The sequence below is a fragment of the Sminthopsis crassicaudata genome, chromosome 2 (genome assembly GCF_048593235.1).
Source record: "Sminthopsis crassicaudata isolate SCR6 chromosome 2, ASM4859323v1, whole genome shotgun sequence".
In the NCBI taxonomy this organism is placed as follows: domain Eukaryota; kingdom Metazoa; phylum Chordata; class Mammalia; order Dasyuromorphia; family Dasyuridae; genus Sminthopsis; species Sminthopsis crassicaudata.
The window spans coordinates 579,824,442-579,852,084 of NC_133618.1; the positions used below are offsets into that span (position 1 = coordinate 579,824,442).

Below are 27,643 nucleotides of genomic sequence, written 5' to 3' on the forward strand. Positions count from 1 at the left end.
TCTTAATTGTGCTTCTACAGGGTATCCTGACAACAACATAATTATTTCAAAAATAATTTTAAATCTTTAAATTCTGCTCTTTACATTGGTATTCAAAATGGTGGATGGACCTTGAAATTTTGGCAGAAGAAATTAAACCTGTATATTGTAAATATATGATAATAGTAAAAATTGTATTCAATTGTATATTACCTTTGAAGTAGGTTGACATAATAACTTGTCTATGTAAATATTTTAAGGTGAGCATTGTTATTTAAATATGAAAAAAACACAGTTAGTTTATGTTTTACATAGGAATTCACATGATGACTGATATGTCAAGCTATAGGTCTTAATATTAATCTCATTTTATATTTTAGAAAACTATACGTGGAATGTGCTTGATATCTTCTCAGTAACTTACATTACATCAACAAGTGTGGTGCTTTTCTGGGTCTGACTTTATTCTTTTGTGATGGCAAGTTTGTAGGTAGCTAGAGGATAGTTCTAGTGAGATCATGGTTATGTATTCTTAACTTATATAGGCCAATTGGTTCTGCCCGGGGAAACACACTGATTCATAGTAACAAAATGTATTTTACATGTTGTCAGTTGTTTTAAAAATGCATAATTACCAGTCTGATTATAAGAGGAGTATGTATGGCCAAAGGTAATCCCTCACCATGACTACGGAAATAGTTAAAGGCTCATTTATTTTCAATGTGAAGGACAGCTATGAATGCTTTATAAGTTATATTTTTCATTAGAGGTGATACAGTAGCTAAGTGGAACAGTAGATAAAAATTGGTCCTGCAGTCAATAAGACCTTAATTCTAATCCAGCCTTAGATACTTATTAGCTATGTGATACCAAGCACATCATTGAACCTTTCTCTGCCTCAGTGTATTTATCTGTAAAATAGGGATAATAATAACACTGCCTCCCAAGGTTATTGTGAAGACCAAATGAGAAAATACTTAAGGGCTTTGCAAACCTTAAAGCACTGTATAAATGTTAAATATTATTATATGTACTGAACTTGTGATTTTATTGATATAGAAATGTCCCAATTACAAAACCCATACTATTACAAAGTATCACTTCTGCAACTTAGAATTTTAGAGTTTTAGGTGACTTGCCCCAGATCACACAGCCAGTCTATGTTAGAGGCAGTACTTGAATCCCAAGTCTTCCTGACTTTGAGACGAACTTTCCACTATACATCTCTTCTGTTGTATTTAAATTAAAATCTCTATTAAAACTTGAACTAGAGTGTATGACAGAAATATTCAAAACCATACTTTATATCCAGTGTTTTCAGTTTTCCTTAGCTGCAAAACTGTCTCCAATTCTCTGAGCTCTTCTGGAGCACGTGTCTTCATTGGGAAATTTTTAACCTCCAAAACACCACGAAATGACTTGACAAATATAGAAATAACAGAATAAATTGTTTTTAGTTAAATTGTGAAAAGTCTAATAAGTGTTTTCAAGATAATTCATTGATTTAATTTCATTAATTCTAATATAAAACATCAGGAGCTAGAAAAACAGTGAAGTTTTTAAAATAAGTTTTTGTTGGTGTTTCTTTTGTTTCTTACATTATCAAATATCCCTCTTCTTCCCGAGGCATATCCAATAGAAACAAATAGTATTTAAAAAAGGAAAAAATTGGCACAACTGATTCATATATTTAAAAAAAATCTGAAAGCATGTGCAGTATATGACACCTGTAGACCTCCCACCTCTGTGAAGGGTTGGCTTGGCGGTTACTTTTCACATCTTTTTAAAAATATATTATTATTTTTAAATTAATTTTATAATTATAACTTTTTTGACAGTACATATGCATAGGTAATTTTTTACAACATTATCCCTTGCACTCACATCTATTCCAAATTTTCCCTCCTTCCCTCCCCTCCATCCCCTAGATGGCAGGCAGTCTCATACATGTTAAATGTGTTATAGTATATCCTAGATACAATATATGTGTGCAGAACCAAACAGTTCTCTTGTTGGATTCAGAAGGTAAAGATGACTTGGGAAGAAAAACAAAAGTGCAAACAGTTTACACTCATTTCCCAGTGTTCCTTCTCTGGGTATAGCTGAGTCTGTCCATCAATTGGAACTGAATTAGATCTTCTCTTTGTTGAAGATATCCACTTCCATCAGAATACATCTTCATACACTATCCTTGTTGAAATGTATAATGATCTCCTGGTTCTGCTCTTTTCACTCAGCATCAGTTGATGTAAGTCTCTCCAAGCCTCTGTTTTCATCTTGCTGGTCATTTCTTACAGAGCAATAATATTCTATAACATTCATATACCATAATTTACCCAACCATTCTCCAATTGATGGACATCCATTCATTTTCCAGTTTCTAGCCACTACAAAAAGAGCTGCCACAAACATTTTGGCACATACAGGTCCCTGTCCCCTCCTCAGTATTTCTTTGGGATATAAGCCTAGTAGTAGCACTGCTGGATCAAAGGATATTCACAGTTTGATAACTTTTTGGGCATAATTCAAGATTGCTCTCCAGAATGGCTGGATTCTTTCAAAATTCCACCAACAACGTATCAGTGTCCCAGTTTTCCCACATCCCCTCCAACATTCATCATTTTTTGTTCCTATCATCTTAGCCAATCTGACAGGAGTGTAGTGGTATCTCAGAGTTGTCTTAATCTGCATTTCTCTGATCAATAGTGATTTGGAACACTCTTTCATATGAGTAGAAATAGTTTCAATTTCATCATCTGAAAATTGTCTGTTCATATCCTTTGAACATTTATCAATTGGAGAATGGTTTGATTTCTTACAAATTAGCGTCAGTTCTCTATATATTTTGGAAATGAGACCTTTATCAGAACCTTTTAATTGTAAAAATATTTTTTCCCAGTTTGTTAGTTCCCTTCTGATCTTGTTTGCATTTGTTTTGCTTGTACAAAAGCTTTTCAATTTGATGTCATCAAAATTTTCTATTTTGTGATCAATAATGATCTCTAGTTCTCCTTTGGTCACAAATTCCTTCCTCCTCCACAAGTCTGAGAGGTAAACTATCCTATGTTCCTCTAATTTATTTATGATCTTGTTCTTTATGCCTAAATCATAGACCCATTTTGATCTTATCTTGGTATGTGGTGTTAAGTGTGGATCCATGCCTAATTTCTGCCATACTAATTTCCAGTTTTCCCAGCAGTTTTTGTCAAATAACGAATTCTTATCCCAAAAGTTGGAATCTTTGGGTTTCTCAAACACTAGATTGCTACAGTTGTTCTTTATTTTGTCCTGTGAACCTAACCTGTTACACTGATCAACTAGTCTATTTCTTAGCCAATACCAAATGGTTTTGGTGACTGCTGCCTTGTAACAGAGTTTTAGATCAAGTACAGCTAGGCCACCTTCATTTGATTTTTTTTTCATTAATTCCCTTAAAATTTTCGACCTTTTGTTCTTCCATATGAATTTTGTTTTATTTTTTCTAGGTCATTAAAATAGTTTCTTGGGAGCCTGATTGGTATAGCACTACATAAATAGATTAGTTTAGGGAGTATTGTCATCTTTATTTGTTCGGCCTATCCAAGAGCACTTAATATTTTTCCAATTATTTAAATCTGATTTTATTTGTGTGGCAAGTGTTTTGTAATTTTGCTCATATAAATCCTGATTTTCCTTTGGTAGATAGATTCCCAAATATTTTATGTTATCAACAGTTATTTTGAATGGAATTTCTTTTTGTATCTCTTGCTGTTGGATTTTGTTGGTGATGTATAAAAATGCTGAGGATTTATGTGGATTTATTTTGTATCCTGCAACTTTGCTAAAGTTGTGAATTATTTCTAATAGCTTTTTATTAGAATCTCTGGGGTTCTCTAAGTATACCATCATATCATCTGCAAAGAGTGATAGTTTGGTTTCCTCCTTATTTACTCTTAATTCCTTTAATCTCTTTCTCACCTCTTATTGCCCAGGCTAGCATTTCTAATACAACATTGAATAGTAATGGTGATAGTGGGCAGCTTTGTTTCACTCCTGATCTTACTGGGAAAGGTTCCAGTTTATCACCATTACATATGATGTTTACTGACGGTTTTAAATATATGCTCCTGACTATTTTAAGGAATAGTCCATTTATTCCTATACTCTCAAGTGTTTTTAGTAGGAATGGATGTTGGATTTTATCAAATGCCTTTTCTGCATCTATTTAGATGATCATATGGTTCTTGTTAATTTGATTATTAATATGGTCAATTATACTGATAGTTTTCCTAATATTAAACCAGCCCTGCATTCCTGGTATAAATCCTACTTGATCATAGTGTATTATCCTGGGGATGATTTTCTGTAGTCTTTTTGCTAATATCTTATTTATGATTTTAGCATCAATATTCATTAAGGAGATTGGTCTATAGTTTTCTTTCTCATTTTTCAACCTACCTGGTTTAGGTATCAGTACCATGTCTGTGTCATAAAAGAAATTTGGTAGGACTCCTTCATTTCCTATTTTTTCATATAGTTTATATAACATTGGGCTAATTGTTCTTTAAATGTTTGGTAGAATTCACATGTAAATCCATCTGGCCCTGGGAATTTTTTCTTAGGGAGTTGATTAATAGCTTGTTGTATTTCTTTTTCTGAAATGGGACTATTTAAGCAATTTACTTCCTCCTCTGTTAATCTGGGAAGCCTATATTTTTGGAGGTAGTCATCCATTTCCCTTAGGTTATCAAATTTATTGCCATAAAGTTGGGCAAAGTAACTCCTAATTATTGCTCTAATTTCCTCTTCATTGGTGGAAAGTTCCCCCTTTTCATTTGTAAGACTAACAATTTGATTTTCCTCTTTCCTTTTTCTGATCAGATTTACCAAAGGTTTATCTGTTTTATTGGTTTTTTCATAGAACCAATTCTTAGTTTTATTTATTAATTAGTTTTTTTTTTTACTTTCAATATTATTATTTTCTCCTTTTGATTTTAGAATTTCAAGTTTAGTATTTGATTGGGGGGTTTTTAATTTGGTATTTTTTTAGCTTTTTAAGTTGCAAGCCCAATTCATTGATCTCCTCTTTCTCTATTTTCTTCACAGAAGCCTCTAAAGATATAAAATTTCCCCTTATTTTTGTTTTAGCTGCATCCCACAAATTTTGGTATGATGTCTTATCATTGTCATTATCTTGAGTGAAATTATTGTGTCTATAATTTGCTGTTTCACCCAGTCATTCTTCCCTGCTCCCAGAGAAAAGGATCTACAGAAAAGAAACCTCCTCTCAGAGAAGGATTACAATTGAGAAAAGACAGGAAATTACATTTTGGCGCCCAACGTGGCGCAAAAACTTATTCTGAGCCCTTCAGAGGAGCTAGCCCGGATTTGACAATTTGGCACCCGAACAGGGACAGACACGATCTTGATTTCAGTGGAAAAGTCTCTCTTACCCAGAAAAAAGTGTGAGTAACAAAGAAACTTTGTTAAAGAGCTAAAGTAGAATTTCAGTGAAATGGGGCAAATTTTTAGAAAACACCTGTTTCTGTTCAAGGAAAATGTTTAAAGAACATTATCAAAATTATGAAAAGCCAAGGATTGATTATAATTTTGGAGGAGATCACTGAAGTTTTAAAAACTGTGCAGGTCATATGTCCTTGTTTTTCTCTGGAAAAAGAATTGGATCTAGAGAAATGGGAATTAGTAGGAGAGTAATTAGGTGAACACTACAATTCCAAACCAAACTCAATTTCCAAAGACACACTTCATACCTACAATTTAATCCAAGTGGCTTTAATAAGTTTTAGATTAAAGAAAAAGAAGAAAGAGCCAGAGGGGGAGGATCCAACTAAACCAGGTGAGAAGGATGAATCAGATAACAATGAAGTTAAGTACAATTCTGAGCAACAGGAGCATTTCCCATCTCCTCCCTCAATTAACCCTTCAGGGGTGGAGAAAGAAGAAAGAGCGGAAGAGGCAGAAACACAAACAGAATCGCCTGTGAAGCAGCCAAAGCATTGGTTAAAACTAAGAGGGAAGGACAGGATGTAAGTGATTTTACACATGCATATCCTATAATTGAAGAGATTGACTTTTTAGGTCAAAAAAAGAGAAGATACACTCCTTTTGATTTGAATAAAATTAAGAATTTGAAAAAAGGTTGTACCCTTTATGGGGCTACATCAGTTTATGTTAAAATGTTACTAGATGGTTTGTCTTATGAAGTCCTAATCCCGAATGATTGGAAATCCATAGCTAGGACATGTTTAGAACATGGACAAAACTTGTTGTAGCTTTCGGAGTTTCATAAATTATATAGAATTCAAGTCAGACACAATATGGAAACAGGAGTTGACACACAATTCACTTTTGAGCAATTAGCTGGTGAAGGTCAATATGGAGAGAATTCCAGTGCTCTTGGATAGGCCGAGAGAATATAATAACAATACTCCCCACACTAATCTATTTATTTAGTGCTATACCAATCAGACTCCCAAGAAACTATTTTAATGACCTAGAAAAAATAACAAAATTCATATGGAAGAATAAAAGGTCGAGAATTGCAAGGGAACTAATGAAAAAAAAAGTCAGATGAAGGTGGTCTAGGTGTACCTGATCTAAAGCTATATTATATAGCAGCAGTCACCAAAACCATTTGGTATTGGCCAAGAAATAGACCGGTAGATCAGTGGAACAGATTAGGTACAAAGGACAAAAAAGGGTACATGTATAGCAATCTAGTCTTTGACAAACCCAAAGATACCAACATTAGGGATAAAAATTCATATTTGAAAAAAACTGTTGGGAAAACTGGAAATTAGTATGGCAGAAATTAGATATGGATCCACACTTAACACCATATACCAAGATAAGATCAAAATGGGTCCATGATTTAGGAATAAAGAATGAGATCATAAATAGATTAGAGGAAGAGAGAATAGTCTATCTCTCACACCTGTGGAGGAGGAAGGAATTTATGACCAGAGGAGAACTAGAGATAATTATTGATCACAAAATAGAAGATTTTTATTACATCAAACTAAAAAGTTTCTGTACAAACAATACTAATGCCAACAAGATTAGAAGGGAAGTAACAAATTGAGAAAATATTTTTACAGTTAAAGGTTCTGATAAAGGTCTCATTTCCAAAATATATAGAGAACTGACTCTAATTTGTAAGAAATCAAACCATTCTCCAATTGATAAATGGTCAAAGGATATGAATAGACAGTTCTCAGATGATGAAATTGAAATTATATCCACTCATATGAAAGAGTGTTCCAAATCACTACTGATCAGAGAAATGCAAATTAAGACAACTCTGAGATACTACTACACACCTGTCAGATTGGTTAAGATGACAGGAACAAATAATGCTGAATGTTGGAGGGGATGTGGGAAAACTGGGACACTGATACATTGTTGGTGGAGTTGTGAAAGAATCCAACCATTCTGGAGAGCAATTTGGAACTATGCCCAAAAAGTTATCAAAGTGTGCATACCCTTTGATCCAGCATTGCTGCTATTGGGCTTATATCCCAAAGAAATACTGAGGAGGGGTATGTGCCAAAATGTTTGTGGCAGCTCTTTTTGTAGTAGCTAGAAACTGGAAGATGAATGGATGCCCATCAATTGGAGCATGGTTGGGTAAATTATGGTATATGAAGGTTATGGAATATTATTGCTCTGTAAGAAATGACCAGCAGGATGAATACAGAGAGGCTTGGAGAGACTTACATCAACTGATGCTGAGTGAAATGAGCAGAACCAGAAGATCGCTGTACACTTCAATGTTGTATGAAGATGTATTCTGATGGAAGTGGATATCTTCAACATAAAGAAGATCCAACTCACTTCCAGTTGATCAATGATGGACAGAAATAACTACACCCAGAGAAGGAACACTGCGAAGTGAATGTAAATTGTTAGCACTACTGTCTATCTACCCAGGTTACTTATACCTTCGGAATCTAATACTTAATGTGCAACAAGAAAATGGGATTTATACACATATATTGTATCTAGGTTATATTGTAACACATGTAAAATGTATGGGATTGCCTGTCATCTAGGGGAGGGAGTGGAGGGAGGGAGGGGATAATTTGGAAAAATGAATACAAGGGATAGTGTTATAAAAAAAATTACTCATGCATATATACTGCCAAAAATTTATAATTATAAAATAAAAAAAGAAAAGTTAAAAAAAGTTTCATTGCAATGATGAGTGTAAATATTATTATACTGTAAATATACTTATACTGTAAATATACATTAACATAGCCCAATGAGCATTCATAATAGTAAATTGCTTTTACTCATTACATTGCATTACACCTTGGGAGGGGGAGACTCTGGATTAGGGTTGTGCTTTACAGTAACACAGACCAGGTGATGATTGTAGTCATTTCAGGGAGTTAATATGTTTTCTTAAGGAACGTTCATATTTTTTAAGGATTATGGCACCCTAGAGTAAAAGTCTCATTTACCTCATGCTAGCTTAAATTCTGTTAATTTTGAAACTATCATCTATGAAATATGAATAAAATATTTACACATAAAAATATGGAGAGAATTTAGAATAGATTAATTATCCCATGACAGTGTATGAGCAAATTTCTAAGGCTGCAATAAAAGCTTGTAGTTCCCTCCCTGGACAGAAAGATGGAGGGAAGGCTTCGACAAAAATAGAGCAAGGTCCCACTGAACCTTTTGTGGATTTTGTGGGATGTCTACAAACTGCTGTCAAAAGAACTATTGGAGAAAATGCAGCTACAGAAATAATGACCAGACATCTGGCTATGGAGAATGCTAATGAGGTTTACAAGAGAATTATATGGGGACTAGACAAAGATGCTTCTTTAGAGGATATCATAAGACGCTGTGCTACAGTGGGAACAATACTTTTTACACCCAGATTATGATGAACATGGAAAGACAGGGTCCCTCTTGGCAAAGGATTTCTAGAGAAACTCGTCGATGTTTTCAATGTGGAAAAGTTGGACATCTAAGAGCTCAGTGTAGATATGGAGATATAGTGAGAAGACAGGCTGAGAAAAGACCTAAAACTCCATGTCCAAAATGTCACAAGGGCTTGCACTGGGCCTCCGAATGTAGATTGATCTAGGGAAATGAGAGCCCAGCTCCAAGATATCAATCAAAAGATTGGTGGGGCATGATGGCAACTTAGATTACACCCACAGAGCCTTTAGAAGGTCAGGACTCTGATTTGATCAACCAGCAGAAAAGCAATCACATGGCAGATAGGGATTACCTGATAAGTCAGCCAAAAAGCAGTCAGATAGCAGAAATGGATTACACTTGTGGAAAATACAGGCCTTTTAAACCAACAGGGCAGTGTCCAGTGCAAACAGCTCCAATGTAATTGCCAGATGATGAGAAGAGATTTAGAAAGTGGTAAATAGAAGGAAATTAGATAGGTTAACTGCCTGGAAGAGAGGGCTTGCTTGTAATTTAACAGGCAGAAGGAAATAGATGGAGAAGGAAACAGATGGGTGGCAACAAGCACCTGGAGAGAGACACAAAAAGAAAGACCTCAAAACAAATATCTAAGAAACATCTGACACTGAAAGGGCATGGCTGATAAGGAGACTGTTAAAGAACTTTAAAACCAGCTGGAATCATTGGATTTCCTAACACAAAATGAGACTATTGTAGGACTTTAAAACTTGCAGGAATTATTGGATTTCTGGCACATGAACTAATAGACAATGGACTTATGGACATTATAAATTCTCAATTTGTGATTATTTGATTCTGTTATTTGTTATATCACTTCTAGCATGTGTTATGTTACTATGTGTTTATGTAATTTATGTAATTATGTATACTACCTCCCATATTGATGGATTTATGTTTAAAGGTCATGACCACCCTATGTTCTAAATCAAAAGAAAGTGGAAGATGTTAGGTTCTTACTACTTAACAATTCTCTAGCTCAGAATTCACATCTTTAGTTAACACCTTTAAAAGGAGTTCTGAAAAAGAGTTTACACACCTTTAAAAGGAGCAAGTTCATTGGTTGTTGGAATTCCCACAAGCTCCTGGGAATACCCACAAGCCCATTCTCTAGGAGGATAAAAGAAGGCAACATTGAGCCTGGAGGAGTAGTCTAGATTGGGATAAGAACAAGACTTCCAGGGAGAACTTCAGGGAAGCCTGAAGAGATTCAGAGCCAGGATTCAGGAAGAAGAGGATTCGAGATTCTAGCTTCGTTTTGGTTGGAGGCTCCAGAAGCCTCCCAAGAAACCTGCTCCCAGAGAAGGATTACAATTGAGAGAAGACAGGATATTACATTTTGTCACCCAACGTGGGGCAAGGACTTTTGCTTATCCTGACTCTGGCTGATTCTGAGCCCTTCTGGGGGCTAGTCCGGACTTAACAGGATTGCCTTAAAACACCTCATTGTTCACCACATAATTTTGTTGTTGCTGTGTACATTGTTCTCTTGGTTCTGCTCACTTCACTAGTATCAGTTAATGTGAGTCTTTTTAGGATTTTATGAAATCGGCCTACTCATCATTTCTTATAGAACAATAATATTCCACTACATTCATATATTATAATTTAAATGGTCATCCCCCAATTGATAAGCATCCATTCAATTTTCACTTCCTTCCACTATAAAAATGGCTGCTACAAACAGAAAAATGAACTTTTAAAGAAATAGAGGACTTCCAAGGACTTCAGATACAAAGACAAGAGCTATATAGGAACATTGAAGTTCAAATACAGGTGTTAAGAGAAACATTAAAAGATATACAAATGAAGGAAAACTCATAAGGAACTAAACAAGAATAAACTGTTAAGATTCTAATATAGGGAGATGTGCATGTATCCTGTACCCCTTTAGAATATGATCCTTAAAAGAGATGATAGAAGGAGTCTAATTCGACAGAAAAACTGAGATTTATGTTTTGATGATCAGAAAAGAAGAACAGAATGAGAGCAAAAAAATAATGCGCTGCATGGATTGGGGCTTTGAGGGAGAAGAAAGATGGGGGAAATTATTTGATGTATTTGGGTTGTGCAAATGATTGTCTATATAAATTGATAAAGGGATGGAGAGGAGCAGGTGATACTTTAACCTCACTCTTATCTGAACTAGTCAGAACATTGAAGAACACAGAGATGGGTATTAAAATGTACTTCACAATGCAGAGAAATTAAGAGGATAAACGATTAAAGGAAAGAGAGGAAGAGAAAGGCAGTATGGATTAGAAACCAGAATCCAACAATATATCATTTACAAGAAATATACTTGAAAAGGAAAGATGTACATGGAGTTAAAATAAATATTTGGAGCATAATCTATTATGCTTAATTTAAAAAGGCAGAGATTGTAATCATGATCTCAGAAAAGAAATGGCAAAATTGACCAAGTTAAAAGAGGGAATAGGGAAATTTCATTTCGCTGAAAGGTATCACAGATATAATTAATGTTAATACTAAACATACATACAAACATATGCCAAATGGCGTAGCATTTTAATTCTTAAAAAATTAGTTAAATGAATTATAGAGCAAAGTAGACAGCAACACTATAATAATGACACACATCAAATTTATCCATCCCAAAATAATAATTTCATTAAATATAATGACAATGAGACAATATACCAAAATATGTGGAGTGCTGCCAGAGTATCACAAGAGGCAAAATTTATATCCAAACACTTTCATCAATAAAATGGATAAAGATCAAATTAGTGTATTGGACATAAAAAAAAAAACACTAAAAAACCAACAAATAAAAAACTGAGATAAAGAAAAGAAATTTTGACAACTACAGTAGATATCAAAAACTGAAAAAAGCCTTGAATTAATAAATAAAACTAGAAAACTAATTTTTTAAAAGACCAAAAAAAGATGTCATTTGCTAACTTGATATTACCAGTATCAACAATGAAAGTTCATTTCATAACCAATGAAATTAGAAAGTTATTTTGCCCTCTTAATTATATTGTCAACTTCAATTAGATTAATATTTATAAAAATATAAAAATGCAGATTAACAGTATAGAAAAAGGACTTGACTCAACATTATAAAAACAAACTAAGTAAAAAATAAGACCAATAATAGATGGATTTATAGGCAAATGTTTTCAAACATTGGGCATATGGGATTTATGTCAAGAATACAGGGTTAGTTCCATATTGCAGAAAAAGCTTTTGACAAGATGTAACAACTATTTATGTTAAAAAACAAAAACCAAAATTACTTGAATGAAGCTTTTCTTAACATGATAGTATCCATCTAAAACCAAGAGTTAATATTATTTGTAATAGGGATAAACTAGAAGCATTTCTATTGGGATTAGTGTAAATTATGGGTGCCAATTATTACTATTACCATGGAATGTAGTTGTTAGACATGTTAGGTATAGCAATAAGAAAATAAAATAAAATGAGGGAATGAACTTAAGGCAAAGAAGAAACAAAATTATCAATTTGTACAAATAACATGATGTTTTACTTAAAGAACCCTGAAGTTAACTAAAAAACTAATTGAAACAATAATCAGCTCCAGAAAAATTGCAGAACATAAAATAAACCCATGCAAACCATCCACATTTTGGTATATTACCAATAAAATCTAGCAATAGGCTTTAAAATAGCTATGGATATTATAAAATAACCTGGCAATCTACCAAGATACAAAAGAACTCTATGATTATAATTGCAAAACTGTCTGTAAAATAAAGATAGATCTAAATAATTGGAAAAATATTATTCATTCATGAGTAAAGTAAGCCAATATAATAAAATTAACAATACTACCCAAGTTAATTTCTTTATTCAGTGCCATAATAATCAAAATATCAAAATATTGCTTTATACAGTTAAAAATAGCTTTATCTGGAGAAAAGAAAAGTTTGAAGGAATTTAGGAAAAGAAATACTTTAGTGTACTATTGGTGGCACTATAAATTGGTCCTGCCATTCTGGAAAATAATTTGTTATAATGTCCCAAAAGTTACTAAATTGTGCATATCCTGTGACTCAACAATACCACTATCTACTAGGTTTTTATTCCTAAGTGATCAAAGAAAGATCAAAAAGATCCATAAGTACAAAAATAGGTATAATAGAGGTTTTTGTGGTAGAAAAGAACTGGAAACTAAAGGATTGTCTGTCAGTTGAATAATGAGTGAATAATAATAGCAAATTAATGTAATACAATACCATTGTGCTGTAAAAATCACACCAGAAACAGTTTGAGAGAAACCTGAGGTTTATATGAACCAATACAGAATGAAGTACTGAAGAAAGAAAACAATTTACTCAGTAACAGAATTGCAAATATAAATACTTTTGAAAATGTGTGAACTCTGATGAACACAATAATCATCATTCTAGAAGAATCATCATGAAATATGACAATTTCTGAGAAAAAGCTGATGGATTCAAGGTGCAGATTGAAGCATATGTTTTTTTGGACATGGCCAATATTGGAATTAGTTTTGTTTGACTATTTGTTACAAGAATTATATTAGTCTTTTCTTTTAAGGAGGGGAGATGTGTGAGAAAGAGAAAATAAGATTTTTCTCAATTTAAAAAAATAAAAATAATTTTATTTTTAAAGAATAAGCCACAGAAGGGGGGGAGGGAATTGGCTTGCATCAGCGTTGGCTTAGTTAAAATAATATGAAATAAAATTTTAGTGGATCAGGTAATGAATGGCACATTCCAAAGAAACTGACTTAATTTGTATTCCTTAAGCATAACAGTTCAACCTTATTCTCTATACCTTAATCTTGGCAGAGAATGCCCCCATATTAGGGATACTCTTTCTTCACTGCTATGATTTGGAATCTCTAGTTTCCTTTAAACCCTAAATTAAGGTCATCTTCTACAAAAGGCATACCCAATTATTAGTGCTCCCCTCCCCTAGAAATTACTTATCAGTAGTACATGTGTTGTTGCTCCCTTGTAAAATGTAAATTCCTTGAGGTGTCAAGGATTATTATGTTTTTCCTTTTGTAGGTCAATTGTGCTCTATTGGAACTGATTTGGTTCATCTCATTGTGGAAGAGGGCCACGTCCATCAGAATTGATCATCATATAATGTTGTTGAAATATATAACGATCTCCTGGTCCTGCTCATTTCACTCAGCATCAGGCCTTTCTGAAATCATTCTGCTGGTTATTTCTTACATAACAATAATATTCCATAACATTCATATACCACAATTTATTCAGCCATTCTCCAATTGATGGGCATCCACTTAGTTTCCAGTTTCTGGCCACTACAAAGAGGGCTGCCACAAACATTCTTGCACAATGATAGACCCTGGAAGGCCTCAAGCCAAGGAAAGAAGCTCTAATGAATTGAACCAGCTACACCCAGCAAAAGAACTCTGGGAGATGAGTGTGAACCACTACATAGATTTCCCAATCCCTCTATTTTTGTCCACCTGCATTTTTGATTTCCTTCACAGGCTGATTGTACACTGTTTCAAAGTTCGATTCTTTTTGTACAGCAAAATAACTGTTTGGACATGTATACATATATTGTATTTAACTTATACTTTAACATATTTAACATGTATTGGCCAACCTGCCATCTTGGGGGAAGGGGTAGGAGAAAGGAAGGGAAAAGTTGGAACAAAAGTTTTTACAATTGTCAATGCTGAAAAATTACCTATGCATATATCTTGTAAATAAAAAGCTATAATTAAAAAAAAAAAGTAGTTGCAAGTGTTATCATGGAGAAGAAAAGAGGAAAAAAAAGAAGGATATGTTGAGAGATCCTAGTGAATCAAAGGTTAAGGAGACAATGAAAGGGCAACCATAAAAAGTAGTAGAAGTGTAATATAATGCTCTAGTGAAGTAATGTTTTTATAATTCCTTTTTTTTTTTTTTAACAAGACAATTGAAGTTAAATGACTTGTCCAGGGTTATATAACTAGTAAGTGTAGAGGGTGGAACTCTGAAAATGTGTACTTAAATCTAGGTCAGCAAGGTACTTATAGTTAAGTATATACTTAGTACTTAGTATGATGATGTAATGATTGTGCATTCTCAGTGTGCTGCAGTGATGTAATGTTCTACAGCTGTCGCATGCTCAGTCTGATGTAGTGACACAATCATACTGGAGTATTTAAAGAAGTCTCAGACACAGAAGATTCTCTCTCACTACAGTTCTCAGCCACAGACTCAAGGGAAGACACTAGATTCCAGACTCCATCTTTGACCAACCACATGGCCCTCCTGCCTCCTTTACTCTTCCACTAAGACCAAAGCCTTGGGCTGATTCCAAGGTCCTTCTCTAGAGAGTCAGCCCAAACATTACAAGTAAGTATTAAGTATCTGAGGCTGGATTTGAATTCAGATCCTCCTTACTTCAGGGGTGGTGCTCTATTTTGCCATGTAGCCACCCCCCAGTGGAATAATGTTTTGATTTTGGAGGGCAATTCTTTCCAACAGTGAAAGGATTCTTACATTTTAAAATTTGAATGAATATGTATTATTTGTCATAACTGATTCTTTTGATTACAAAGATAACATGTTAAGATTACCTTAAGTGATCGTCCTTTTATGTTCATGGAGTGCCAGCATTCTTCTTTCAAAAGATGACATAAAAATTTCTTAGCTAGGTTTTCCATTTCTGTTTCCTTTTTTATCTTTGAGAGAAAAAGCAAAAAAGTTAATATATCAAAATGGTCTAGCATGTAAAATTCAATATTATTAATTTTTTGTATGAATACATTTTTAAAAATGATATATAAGTAATCATCTATAAGAAGTATTTCAGTTTTTAAAAGTGTTTCTGTAGACAAGAAATTCTTCATTTTATTGTTTTTGATCTTGTTCAGTTGTAAACTATTGATTTAAAAGTCATGTTTGACGATGACAAAGATCCTGGTTTGCCCTTTCCTTTTCTCACTCATTTTTTCACTTGAAGAGCAAGGCAAATGAGGTTAAATGCCTAGGGTCATACAGCTAGTGTCTGAGCCAGATTTCAATTAATGAATATGAGGATGTCTTCCTGACTTCCGATCTGGCACTGTAATCATTGTGTCACCTAGCTGCCCTTTCTTAGCTAAGCTGGGTCTTAGGTGACAGCATCTCTGGATCCACATCTTATATAGACTTGCTAGTTTAATATGATTTACCTAACCTTGTCCTTTGCTGCCATTGTCTTCAAAGGCTATGCTATAAAGAGTCATTGGAATAGGACTTTAGTAAAGGTCTAATATAGAAATTTTAAACAGATATAGTGGGAATACCTTCTGAGACCTTATATTGACTGGCCATGTTATTTTGGCATTTATGAATAATTCTGGATGTGGAAATGCCTTCTTCCCATGTCATTCCAGTATTCAGTCACATTCTTGGCAATGTACTACCTTAAAGTGTTGCCTACTGGAGCTCTAGGAGGTGAGGGGATGTGCCCAGTCATAAACCCAGTGTACATCACAGGTATACTTTACTCTTAGCTACCATGCAATGCTGCTGCAGACCTCATATTTTATATAATTTTTTTTATTTAGAAGAGTATGCCTTATCCACAGGGCTTTTAACATGCAGTGAGACAATCCTTTGTTAGAGATTCTTAAAAACCTGCCCATATGAAAGCTCCTGTGTGCAAAAGGGGGTTGGAAGAAAGGAATTCACACTGGTGATCTACAAGTCCTTCAGAACCACAGTATCTATGAACATAATTTATGACCATAGACTTTGTGCATTAGTTGAGTCCTATGATGTTATCTCTGGGTTCTTTCTTAGTTAAAATTAACTGTTTGCATTTTATGTGCTTTTTTTGGTTTGTTTTTTGTTTTTCTCACAAAACAATGTGACAAAAGTGATGTATTATTGATGTTTTAAAATAACTTTGACTTAGATATTCTAAAAAAAAAAATAACAAAATGCCCCCAATTGACTATGATTTGTGGAAATCTACAAATATATGGGAGGTTTTAACTGAACTGGCATCCACTGGATCATATTTGTTGTTTTTATAACACATTTGGAGTTTCCTTAGCAGAGATACTAGAGTATCTGCCATTTCCTTCTCCTACCATTTTACGGATGAGAAAATTAAAGAGGATGAAATGACTTGGCCAAGGTCACACAAGTAAGTATCTGAAGCCATATTTGAACTCTGGGAGATGACTATGAATCACTACATAGAATTCCTAATCCCCCTATTTTTTTCTGCTTGCATTTTTGATTTCCTTTACAGGCTAATTGTACACTATTTCAAAGTCTGATTCTTTTTGTACAGCAAAATAACTCTTTGGACATTTATACATATATTGTATTTAATTTATACTTTAACATATGTAACATGTATTGGTCAACCTGCCATCTGGGGAGGGGGTGGGGAGGAGGGAAAAATTGGAACAAAAGTCTTGGCAATTGTCAATGCTGTAAAATTACCCATGCATATATCTGGTAAATAAAAAGCTATAAAAAAAGTTGAAGTTTGTTCTCTTGACAAGTCCAGCACACTTCCCATTTCATTATTTTGCTAGAAGGATTCATGGAAAAGGAGGAGCGTTTTAAGGAAGAGTAAGGAAGCGTTTTAAGGAAGAGCAAGAAAAGGCACCTGAGGCATAAGAGCCAAGACACAGAGGAAGCAAACCCAGAACTATTCAGAGGGCCGAAAACGAGTTAGAGTACAGATTATACATTTAGGGATGATATAAAACCAGAGAAGCAGAATAATGATAGACCCCTGGAAGGCCTCGAGCCAAGGAAAGAAGCTCTAACTTTAGTCAGTAGGCAATGATAAATCATTAACATTTTGTGTATATGTGTGTGTTATTTATTTATTTATTTATTTATTCATTCATTCATTTATTTATTTATTTACTTATTTACTTATTTATTTATTCATTTATTTATTTATTTATTTATTTATTTATTTATTTATTTATTTATTTATGTATTTTTTTATTTAGCTGATGAATGATGTTACCATGTTGATAATTAAGAAATATTATTCTGGCAAAAGTGTGAAAGAAGAACTAGAAGAGGCAGAATAGAGAAAGGTTGAGTAGGAGCCTAAAATAGCTAGTAGTGTGCCTTTATTTTTCTATATACATTTTAAATTCCAATACATTTTGAGATATTCAAATATATAAACAAGAGAATAAGAGAATGAAATGAATATACAAAAAGAAGCAAAAATAGTTTCAAACACTATATGTCTGCAAATTATTATTGATTATTAATTGTGACCCAAGAGATGATGCTGATTTTAACATAGAGTATCACCTACATTATCTGTATGAGATTTTTTGACTTTGTAAGTTATACTTGTTGCTGATATTGTCTTTAACTATAAATCATACTTATAGTCAATGTATGGATTGTTCTTTTCAGTTCTGCTTTCATGGCTCTGAATAATTTAACACTAATCTTAATATATTTTCTTGAATTCATCATACAATCTCCATTATTTCTTATGGCACAATAATAGTCTGTACATTCCTATAATGTAACTAATTTAACTGTTATTACAGTAATTGATATTTATTTTGATTCTATATTATAAGATAGGTCTTTTTTCTCTATTAATGGTTTCTTTTGGCTCCTAGTTCCTGTGTCAAAAGTATGTACTTTTTAATATCTTTTATTATATGACTCCATATTATTTTCCAAAAAAGACTGGGACCAGTTCACGTCTCCACCAATAATACAATACCATGCTCATTCATTCATTCATTCATTTTATTTATTTTTACCACAGTCACACCAACAATGAATTTTTTTCAACTTTTATTATCTTCGCCAAAATTAATGGGTATTAGGTGAATTTTCATTTCATTTCATGTCATTTGGCATAAATAAGAAACTTAAAACTTTAAGAGATTTCTTTGGAACTTCAAAGCTTGAGAGTCTCTGGATTTTGAACCCTTTTAGATTATATATTCTAAGATCAAATGGTCTCTTCCTCCCCCCAAAAGTTCCCACCAGTTTCTCCCTGTTAGAGACAATCAGTTCTAGAAAATAATTCCCCCCACCCCGTTTGTTTCTTTACCTTTTAAAGGATGAAATTATCATGAAAATTTGCCTTATTTTGCCACCATCTAATGCTGATTACCCATTCAAAGATACAGATAATATCCTATTCTCTTTTGTAGCTTCTCTTGCATTGTCCAGTATTATACACAAAATAATGCTTAGTAAATATTGATTAAGTAAATGAAGCATGTATGCATATATATGGGAAAAGCTCTCATTTCACTTTTATATCTATGAATATAAACAATGCTGCTTCAAGCAAATTCTCACATACCCTTTCCACTTCTTCTTCACCTTCATCAAAAAGCTTTTGCATTTCTTCAACATCCAGACTGAATTCCTTTTGCTTTAGTTGTGAAATTTCAGATGCCTTTTCATTTTCATCCATCATATGCTGAATCTAAAGTATATAGAAAACAATGAACAAGTAAATAACATCAGCCTCAAGCAGTACCTCAACCCCTAGATTCACTGGGCAAAAATCAATACCAGTACCATTTGCTACTGTCAGAATCTAATCATTAAGGTTAGTTGAATTTTGACTTTTTTCCTATTAAAAAATAAAACAAACAAGCAGGATAGATAGAACAAAGGAAGACAGAAAATGAAAATAAAAATAAAACAGAACAGAACAGAAGAGAATACTTTTATGTGCCCAGCAGAACACCAAGGAGGATTCAAAATGTATAACAATAAATTTCCATTTCAAGAATAGATATATCATAGTAGAATAAATTATATTCATGAGTGTCCATCTTTTCTTTGCTTCCTTGTAGCTTGTTCTTTTGTTTTCTGCTGTGCACTTTTAAAACTTTATTCTTTTTATCTCCTTTCATCGTTCTCCATCTCCCCCAAACAGGCTACAGTTAAACAGATATTTATATATACATATGTAGATACATACATACATACATGTATATACTTATGCACACACATATACATATACATTCATACTCACCCACAGACTCACACTATATACACGCATACATAGATATACATGCATCCATATCTGCATATAATCAGACACATATATATTCACATGCATTTACCCATATGTCAACATGCATCTAAAACATTATTAGTATGGCTGACATGTAATGTAGATTTCTCTTTTGATTAAATCTAAGTTTGACTTTATCTAAGATCAGTGACTAGTAATTGTACTTTTTTTTCTAATAAATTCTGCTCCTGATCTTCTGTTGTAATGTTTGTATACATCTCGTTTTCTATCCCTGCTAACTCTTCTATTTTAATTTTGCTTCTTAATTTGCCTTACAGTATTATTTAACCTCCTTCCATCCGTGGATTCCTCCCTTGTCTTCTCCCACTGTTTGCTTTCCCCTCTCCCCATCCTTTTCCCTTTATCTCTTTATAGATTTTGGAAGATGTTACAGTGTATACCCTATGTGGTATATATGTAGTGTTGCCTATTTAACCCATTCCTGATGTGAATAGGTTTTCAGAACTATGAGCCTTCTTCCCTCCTCTAATGCCTCTGTGTCTATTCTTCCTCTGCACCTCATTTGTCTAACAATCATTTTTATCTTTTCCTAGAAGGTTTTGCATGTTAGAGTCAGATAATACTCAACACTGCCACAATATTTCTTTTGAGCTACCAAACTACTGGTGTCAATTTTAAACATATGGTATACATTTCCATGTAAAAATCATAAACAATCTGTCCATGTTAAGTTCCTTAAAATTAATCTTTGATGTTGACTTTTACATATCAAATTTTCTATTGAATTTGGGTTTGGTTGAAAGTTAGTTTTAAAAATCTGCAAGTTCATTAATTTGTTTTTTATTCAATATAATAGATAATTTTTCTGGATATATTTTTGGCTGTAGGCCAGTTCTTTTGATTGAGAGAATATATGACTCTAGGACCTGTGGTCTTTTATTGTAGCTGCTGCAAGTCCTGTACAATTCTAATTGTAGCTCTAGCATATTTGAATTGTTATTTTTTAATTTCTTGCAAAATTTTCTCTTTGATTTCTGGGGTTTTTGAAATTTAACAATAGTATTTCTATATGTTTTTCACAAAGTATCTCTTTGAGGTGATAATCAGTAGATTTTTTTTTTTCTGTTTCTATTTTTCCCTTATGTTTTATCATTCTAGCACAATTTTCTTGGATTATTTCTTGCTTTATTGTATCAAGGTTCTTTTTTTTTTGTCACAATTTTCAGGTAGTCCAATTATTTTTATATTTTCAGCTTTTGATCTATACTCTAGCTCTGAGGTTTTTCTTATGTTTCACATTTTATTCTGGGTTTTTTTTTTCATTCTTTATATTCTGTTTTGTTATTTTTTGGTCTCCTGTAACTTCACTGATTTCCCCTTGCTCAATTCTAATTTTCAAAGAGTTATTTTTGTCTTTCAAATTCTGTATTTCCTTTTCTAGTTGAGTAACTTCTTCCCTCCCTCCCCCCAATCATCTTGTTTTTCTTGCATGGCTTTTATTTTTATTTTAGTTTTTAGTTTTTCTTCAATGTCTCTCATTTGAGTTTAAAATTCTCTTTTGGGTTCTTCCATAAATTCTGGGCAGGGAGCCATTTAACATCAGAGTTTGAGGTAGAAGCAGCCTTTTTTTTTTTTTTTTTTTTTAAACTTCTGTGTCTTTCTCTTAAAGATGTACCCTAGTGTTCCCTATTCCCACAGTAAGTTTCTATAGTTGGGTTCTTTCTTCTTTGCTGGTTCATTTTTTTTTTTTTTAAATAAGAAGTATTAGTGTAAGAAACTCTGTAGAGTGAGGGGATGGCATTTCTCTCTTAACTTCAGCTCTCCCTTCTGACCAGGAACCCCAAACCAAGAGCTCCCCACCCAAGTACCCACAGTCAGAAGTGGCTGTGCCCCCTATCTCTGCACTTACAGCATGTGTGGTTCCTTCTCCCCCATGGCCACATTTCTGCAGCACAGCCGGGACTGGCATTCCCAATCAGCCGAGGTTCCCTCAGCCTTCCCAGACTCGGACCCAGCCTCCACACACTGTCCAGGAGTGAAAGTTCCTGAGGTTCTGCAGAGGCTCCCCACTGGGTGTTTCTACTGAGTTGGCTTGGAGATGTTTCACTTCACCCAAATTAATCCCTGCCTGGGGGTTGTCTTTGGGTTCTTTTGGGTTGTGCCAGGAGGACCCCTGTTCTATGCCAAGTCTTCTTTGTGTTAAACCAGTCTATATTTGCCCCAAGGCAATATTTGTTCTGTTTGTGCAGGAAATCTGGAGAGCTTGAATTTTACTGATTTGCTCCTTCATTTTCTAGAATCCTCCTCTGAATTCTAATTATTTGAGATTATCACTTGAGATTATTATTGTTAATTACAATACATCTATCTATGAATAGACAAGTTCAGTTGAATTGCCAAAGAATCTTTTAATTCTGCTATATTTCTACGTGTAGTATGTTGATTTCCCCTCCCCACCCCCCCCACCCCGAGGCAATTGAGGTTAAGTGACTTGCCCAGAAATCACACAACCAGGAAATGTTAAGTATCTGACCAGATTTGGACTCAGGTCTTCCTTACTTCAAGGCTGGTGCTTTAACCACTGCACTGCCTACCTGGTCCTATTGATATATATATATATATATATATATATACATATATATATATATTTTTTTTTTTAAGAAAATCAATTTTTTCCAGCTTCTTTAAGAATCTGTTCCAGTAAAGAAACCTAGAAGACAATATAGTTTAATATATTTGTTCCAGAGAATTCCTCTAAACACTTTACTAAAAAAGTATAACTTTTTCATTCCCCTACATATTTTACTCTTGTTATTGATTATGTTACACTCTGGGCTAAATGCATTGTAACTCAGAATACAGCAGAAAACTGAGTTTGCAAACATCTAAGGGAGAATAGCTGAGTAGCACACATGTCTGCCACATCATACAACTAAATAGAAAATATCACTTGAGACTATAAGTATATTTTTATTAGAGTATGAAGTGTAATACTTACAGTTCTAGTCAAAATTTTGATTCCTTCTTTTAATATCCTCTTTTTTTGACTAAATTCTTTAGTCTCTCTTATGATGGCCTGAAACATCAATCAATCAATTAAAAGCATTTTTAAAGCACCCACTTACTACTATCAACTACTTACTAGGGGCCAGGGATACAAATAATTAAATAATCCTTATTCACAAGGAGTTTATGTCCTAATGGGAAAACAAATACATCTATATAAGACTGTATAGAATCATTAAAAATAGAATGCATATAACTAGATACAAAATAGAGAGGGAAGACACTAACATTTGGGGTAGAGGGAATCAAGAAAAAGCAATGTGTAGAAAGTGGTGCTTGATTTACAATTTTTTTTTGGGAGGAGTGGGCAATTGGGGTTAAGTGACTTGCCCAAAGTCACATAGCTAGGAAGTGTTATGTGTCTGAGACTAGATTTAAATTCAGGTTCTCCTGACTTCAGGGCCAGTACTTCATCCCCTGCACCATCTAGCTGCTCCCCTTGATTTACATCTTGAAAGAAAAGAGATTCTTAGAAGTGAAGGTAAATACATTCCAGGCATGGGCAACAGCCAGTGCAAAGAGACAAATAGGAGATGGAGGGCTATGGGTAGGAGGTGAAAGGGACTTCAGTTAATCTGTGTAAGTAGATAAAAGGAGTCAGATACAAGTAATGTTATAGGAAAATGGCAACTTTTGGAAACAGATTGACCATGTAAAGTAAGGAAGAGCGGTCAGATAAGGATAATGATAAGGTTACATACATGGGAGACAGGAAGAATGGTAGTTCTTCAACAGAAATAGAGACGTTTGGAAGAAAAATGAGTTTTGGGGGGAAAAGAAAATGAGTTCTGTTTTGGACCTGTAATGTCTGAAATGTTTCTGAAATACTGGTTTGAAAGGTGAGCAGAGGGGAACACTCAAGATTTGGGAGTATGTGTGATGAAGATTAAGAAGAAAGACAAGTAAGAGAAAGAAGATAGAAATGGCATTTGAAAAGTACAGAGAAGAAGCATATTGAGGGTGAGGGGGGATGATCAGCAGTGTCAGATACATCATAAAGGTAAAGGAAGGATAAAAACTGAGGAAAAACAGCTATTGGATCTGGTAAGATAGTATGTCACAAACAATATTTACAAAGCAATAATAGTGAAAAATAATTACAAAGTATATTTTAGAAGCATCACTTATAAAAATGAACACATACTACTAATAAATAAGATTATAAACTGCAGGTGAAGATAAGTCACTATAACAGCAGCTTGTTCCATTCTAGTCTGTGCTTTCCATGTAGACTTGGAAGTAAGTTATATACCTATTTGATATTAACAAATCATTAAGCCATTGTATAGAAGAATATTAAAAGGTAAAAGAAAGGTCTGTTATATTGACAGAATTTCTCAACTTGATGCCACAAGGTTTAATTTCTTCTTTTTTTCTGTATACAGATGATGTCTTTATTTTAAATAGTATTTTTCCAAATAAATGCAAAGATAGTTTTCAACATTCACCTTTGCAAAACCTTGTATCCAAATTTTTCTCCCTCTCCTTCCTCCTTCCCCCTCTCCAAGACATCAATCTGATATAGGTTAAACAAATGCAATTCATCTAAACGTATTTCTATATTCATCATGCTGCACAAGAAAAATCAGATCAAAAAGGAAAAAAAAAAACATGAAAAAGGAAAAATAAACAAGCAAGCAAACAACAAAAAAGTGAAAATACTATACTCTGATCCACATTCAGTCTCATAGTTCTTCCTCTGAATATGGATGACACTTTCCATCATAAGTCTATTGGAATTACCTTGAATCACCTCATTTTTGAAAAGAGACAAATCTATCCTACTATATGTTGTTTACAGGAAACACACCTGAAACAGGGTGAGACATTCAAACTAAAAGTAAAAGGGTGGAGCAGAATCTATTATGCTTCGGGCAAAACCAAAAAAGCAGGAGTAGCCATCCTCATCTCAGATCAAGCAAAAACAAAAATTGATCTAATTAAAAGAGATAAGGAAGGGCATTATATCCTGCTAAAGGGAAGCATCAATAGTGAAGCAGTATCAATATTAAACATGTATGCACCAAGTGGTGCAGCATCTAAATTCTTAAAAGAGAAATTAAGAGAGCTGCAAGAGGAAATAGATAGCAAAACTATAATAGCGGGAGATCTCAACCTTGCACTCTCAGAATTAGATAAATCAAACCACAAAATAAATAAGAAAGAAGTCAAAGAGGTAAATAGAATACTAGAAAAGTTTGATATGATAGATCTTTGGCGAAAGCTAAATGGAGACAGAAAGGAATATACTTTCTTCTCAGCAGTTCATGGAACCTATACAAAAATTGATCATATACTAGGGCATAAAAACCTCAAAATCAAATGCAGTAAGGCAGAAATAGTACATGCATCCTTTTCAGACCATAATGCAATCAAAATAACATTTAATAAAAAGCCAGGGGAAAATAGACCAAAAAATAATTGGAAACTAAATAATCTTATACTAAAGAATGATTGGGTAAAACAGCAAATCATAGACATAATTAATAACTTCACCCAAGAAAATGACAATAATGAGACATCATACCAAAATGTGTGGGATACTGCCAAAGCAGTAATAAGGGGAAATTTTATATCTCTACAGGCCTACTTGCATAAAATAGAGAGAGGGCCAACGAATTGGGCTTACAACTAAAATTGCTAGAAAAGGAACAAATTAAAAACCCCCAGACAAACACAGAACTTGAAATTCAAAAAATAAAAGGTGAGATTAATAAAATTGAAAGTAAAAAAACTATTGAATTAATTAATAAAACTAAGAGTTGGTTTTATGAAAAAACCAACAAAATAGACAAACCCTTAGTTAACCTGATTAAAAAAAGGAAAGAGAAAAAGCAAATTGATAGTCTTGAAAATGAAAAGGGTGAACTCACCACTAATGAAGAGGAAATTAGAACAATAGTTAGGAGCTACTTTGCTCAACTTTATGCCGATAAATTCGATAACTTAAATGAAATGGAAGAATACCTTCAAAAATATAGCTTGCCCAGATTAACAGAGGAAGAAGTAGTCTAAATAGTCCCATCTCAGAAAAAGAAATAGACCAAGCTATTAACCAACTTCCTAAGAAAAAGTCCCCAGGACCAGATGGATTTACAGGTGAATTCTACCAAACATTTAAAGAACAACTAACTCCAATGCTATGTAAACTATTTGAAAAAATAGGGATTGAAGGAGTCCTACCAAATTCCTTCTATGATACAGACATGGTACTGATACCTAAACCAGGTAGATCGAAAACTGAGAAAGAAAACTATAGACCAATTTCCTTAATGAATATTGATGCTAAAATCTTAAATAAGATATTAGCAAATAGACTTCAGAAAATCATCCCCAGGATAATACACGATGACCAAGTGGGATTTATACCAGGAATGCAGGGCTGGTTTAATATTAGGAAAACTATTAGTATAATTGACCATATTAATAATCAAATTAATAAAAACCATATGATCATCTCAATAGATGCAGAAAAGGCATTTGATAAAATCCAACATCCATTCCTACTAAAAACGCTTGAAAGTATAGGAATAAATGGACTATTCCTTAAAATAATAAGGAGCATATATTTAAAACCTTCAGTAAACATCATATGTAATGGTGATAAACTAGAACCTTTCCCTGTAAGATCAGGAGTGAAACAAGGTTGCCCACTATCACCATTACTATTCAATATAGTACTAGAAACTCTAGCCTTGGCAATAAGAGCCGAGAAAGAGATCCAAGGAATTAGAGTAGGAAATAAAGAAATCAAATTGTCACTTTTCGCAGATGACATGATGGTATACTTAGAGAACCCCAAAGACTCTGCTAAAAAGCTATTAGAAATAATTCAGAATTTTAGCAAAGTCGCAGGATACAAAATAAATCCACATACATCCTCAGGATTTTTATGCATTACCAACACAATCCAACAGCAAGAGATACAAAGAGAAATTCCATTCAAAATAACAGTCGATAGTATAAAATATTTGGGAATATATCTACCAAAGGAGAGTCAGGAATTATATGAGCAAAATTACAAAACACTTGCCACAAAAATAAAGTCAGATTTAAATAATTGGAAAGACATTAAGTGTTCTTGGATAGGCCGAGCGAATATAATAAAGATGACAATACTCCCCAAACTAATCTATTTATTTAGTGCTATACCAATCAGACTCCCAAGAAACTATTTTAATGACCTAGAAAAAATAACAACAAAATTCATATGGAAGAATAAAAGGTCGAGAATTGCAAGGGAACTAATGAAAAAAAAGTCAGAGGAAGGTGGTCTAAGTGTACCTGATTTAAAGCTATATTATAAAGCAACAGTCACCAAAACCATTTGGTATTGGCTAAGAAATAGACTAGTTGATCAGTGGCATAGGTTAGGTTCACAGGGCAAGATAGTGAATAAAAATAGCAATCTAACCTTTGACAAACCCAAAGATCCCAAATTTTGGGATAAGAATTCATTATTTGACAAAAACTGCTGGGAAAACTGGAAATTAGTATGGCAGAAACTAGGCATGGACCCACATTTAACACCACATACTAAGATACGATCAAAATGGGTCCAAGATTTAGGCATAAAGAATGAAATCATAAATAAATTGGAGGAACATGGATGGTTTACCTCTCAGACTTGTGGAGGAGGAAGGAGTTTGTGTCCAAGGGAGAACTA

At 33.6% G+C, this 27,643-nt stretch overlaps 2 protein-coding genes across 3 annotated transcripts in view; one reads left to right on the forward strand and one right to left on the reverse strand.

Moving 5' to 3' along the window:
* The window catches only part of LOC141558401 (glutathione S-transferase omega-1-like), a 180,212-nt gene that overhangs the window by 41,466 nt on the left and 111,103 nt on the right, over positions 1-27,643 (forward strand). The gene's annotated exons all lie outside the window — the stretch shown is intronic.
* The window catches only part of LOC141558399 (cilia- and flagella-associated protein 43-like), a 155,419-nt gene that overhangs the window by 39,270 nt on the left and 88,506 nt on the right, over positions 1-27,643 (reverse strand). For both annotated transcript variants that reach the window (XM_074295515.1, XM_074295514.1), the window contains exons 20-23: positions 22,910-22,987; positions 19,225-19,350; positions 15,497-15,601; positions 1,281-1,397 (exon numbers count right to left, since the gene is read on the reverse strand). In XM_074295515.1, coding sequence (XP_074151616.1) covers positions 1,281-1,397; positions 15,497-15,601; positions 19,225-19,350; positions 22,910-22,987 — 426 coding nt within the window. The remainder of the gene's footprint in view (positions 1-1,280; positions 1,398-15,496; positions 15,602-19,224; positions 19,351-22,909; positions 22,988-27,643) is intronic.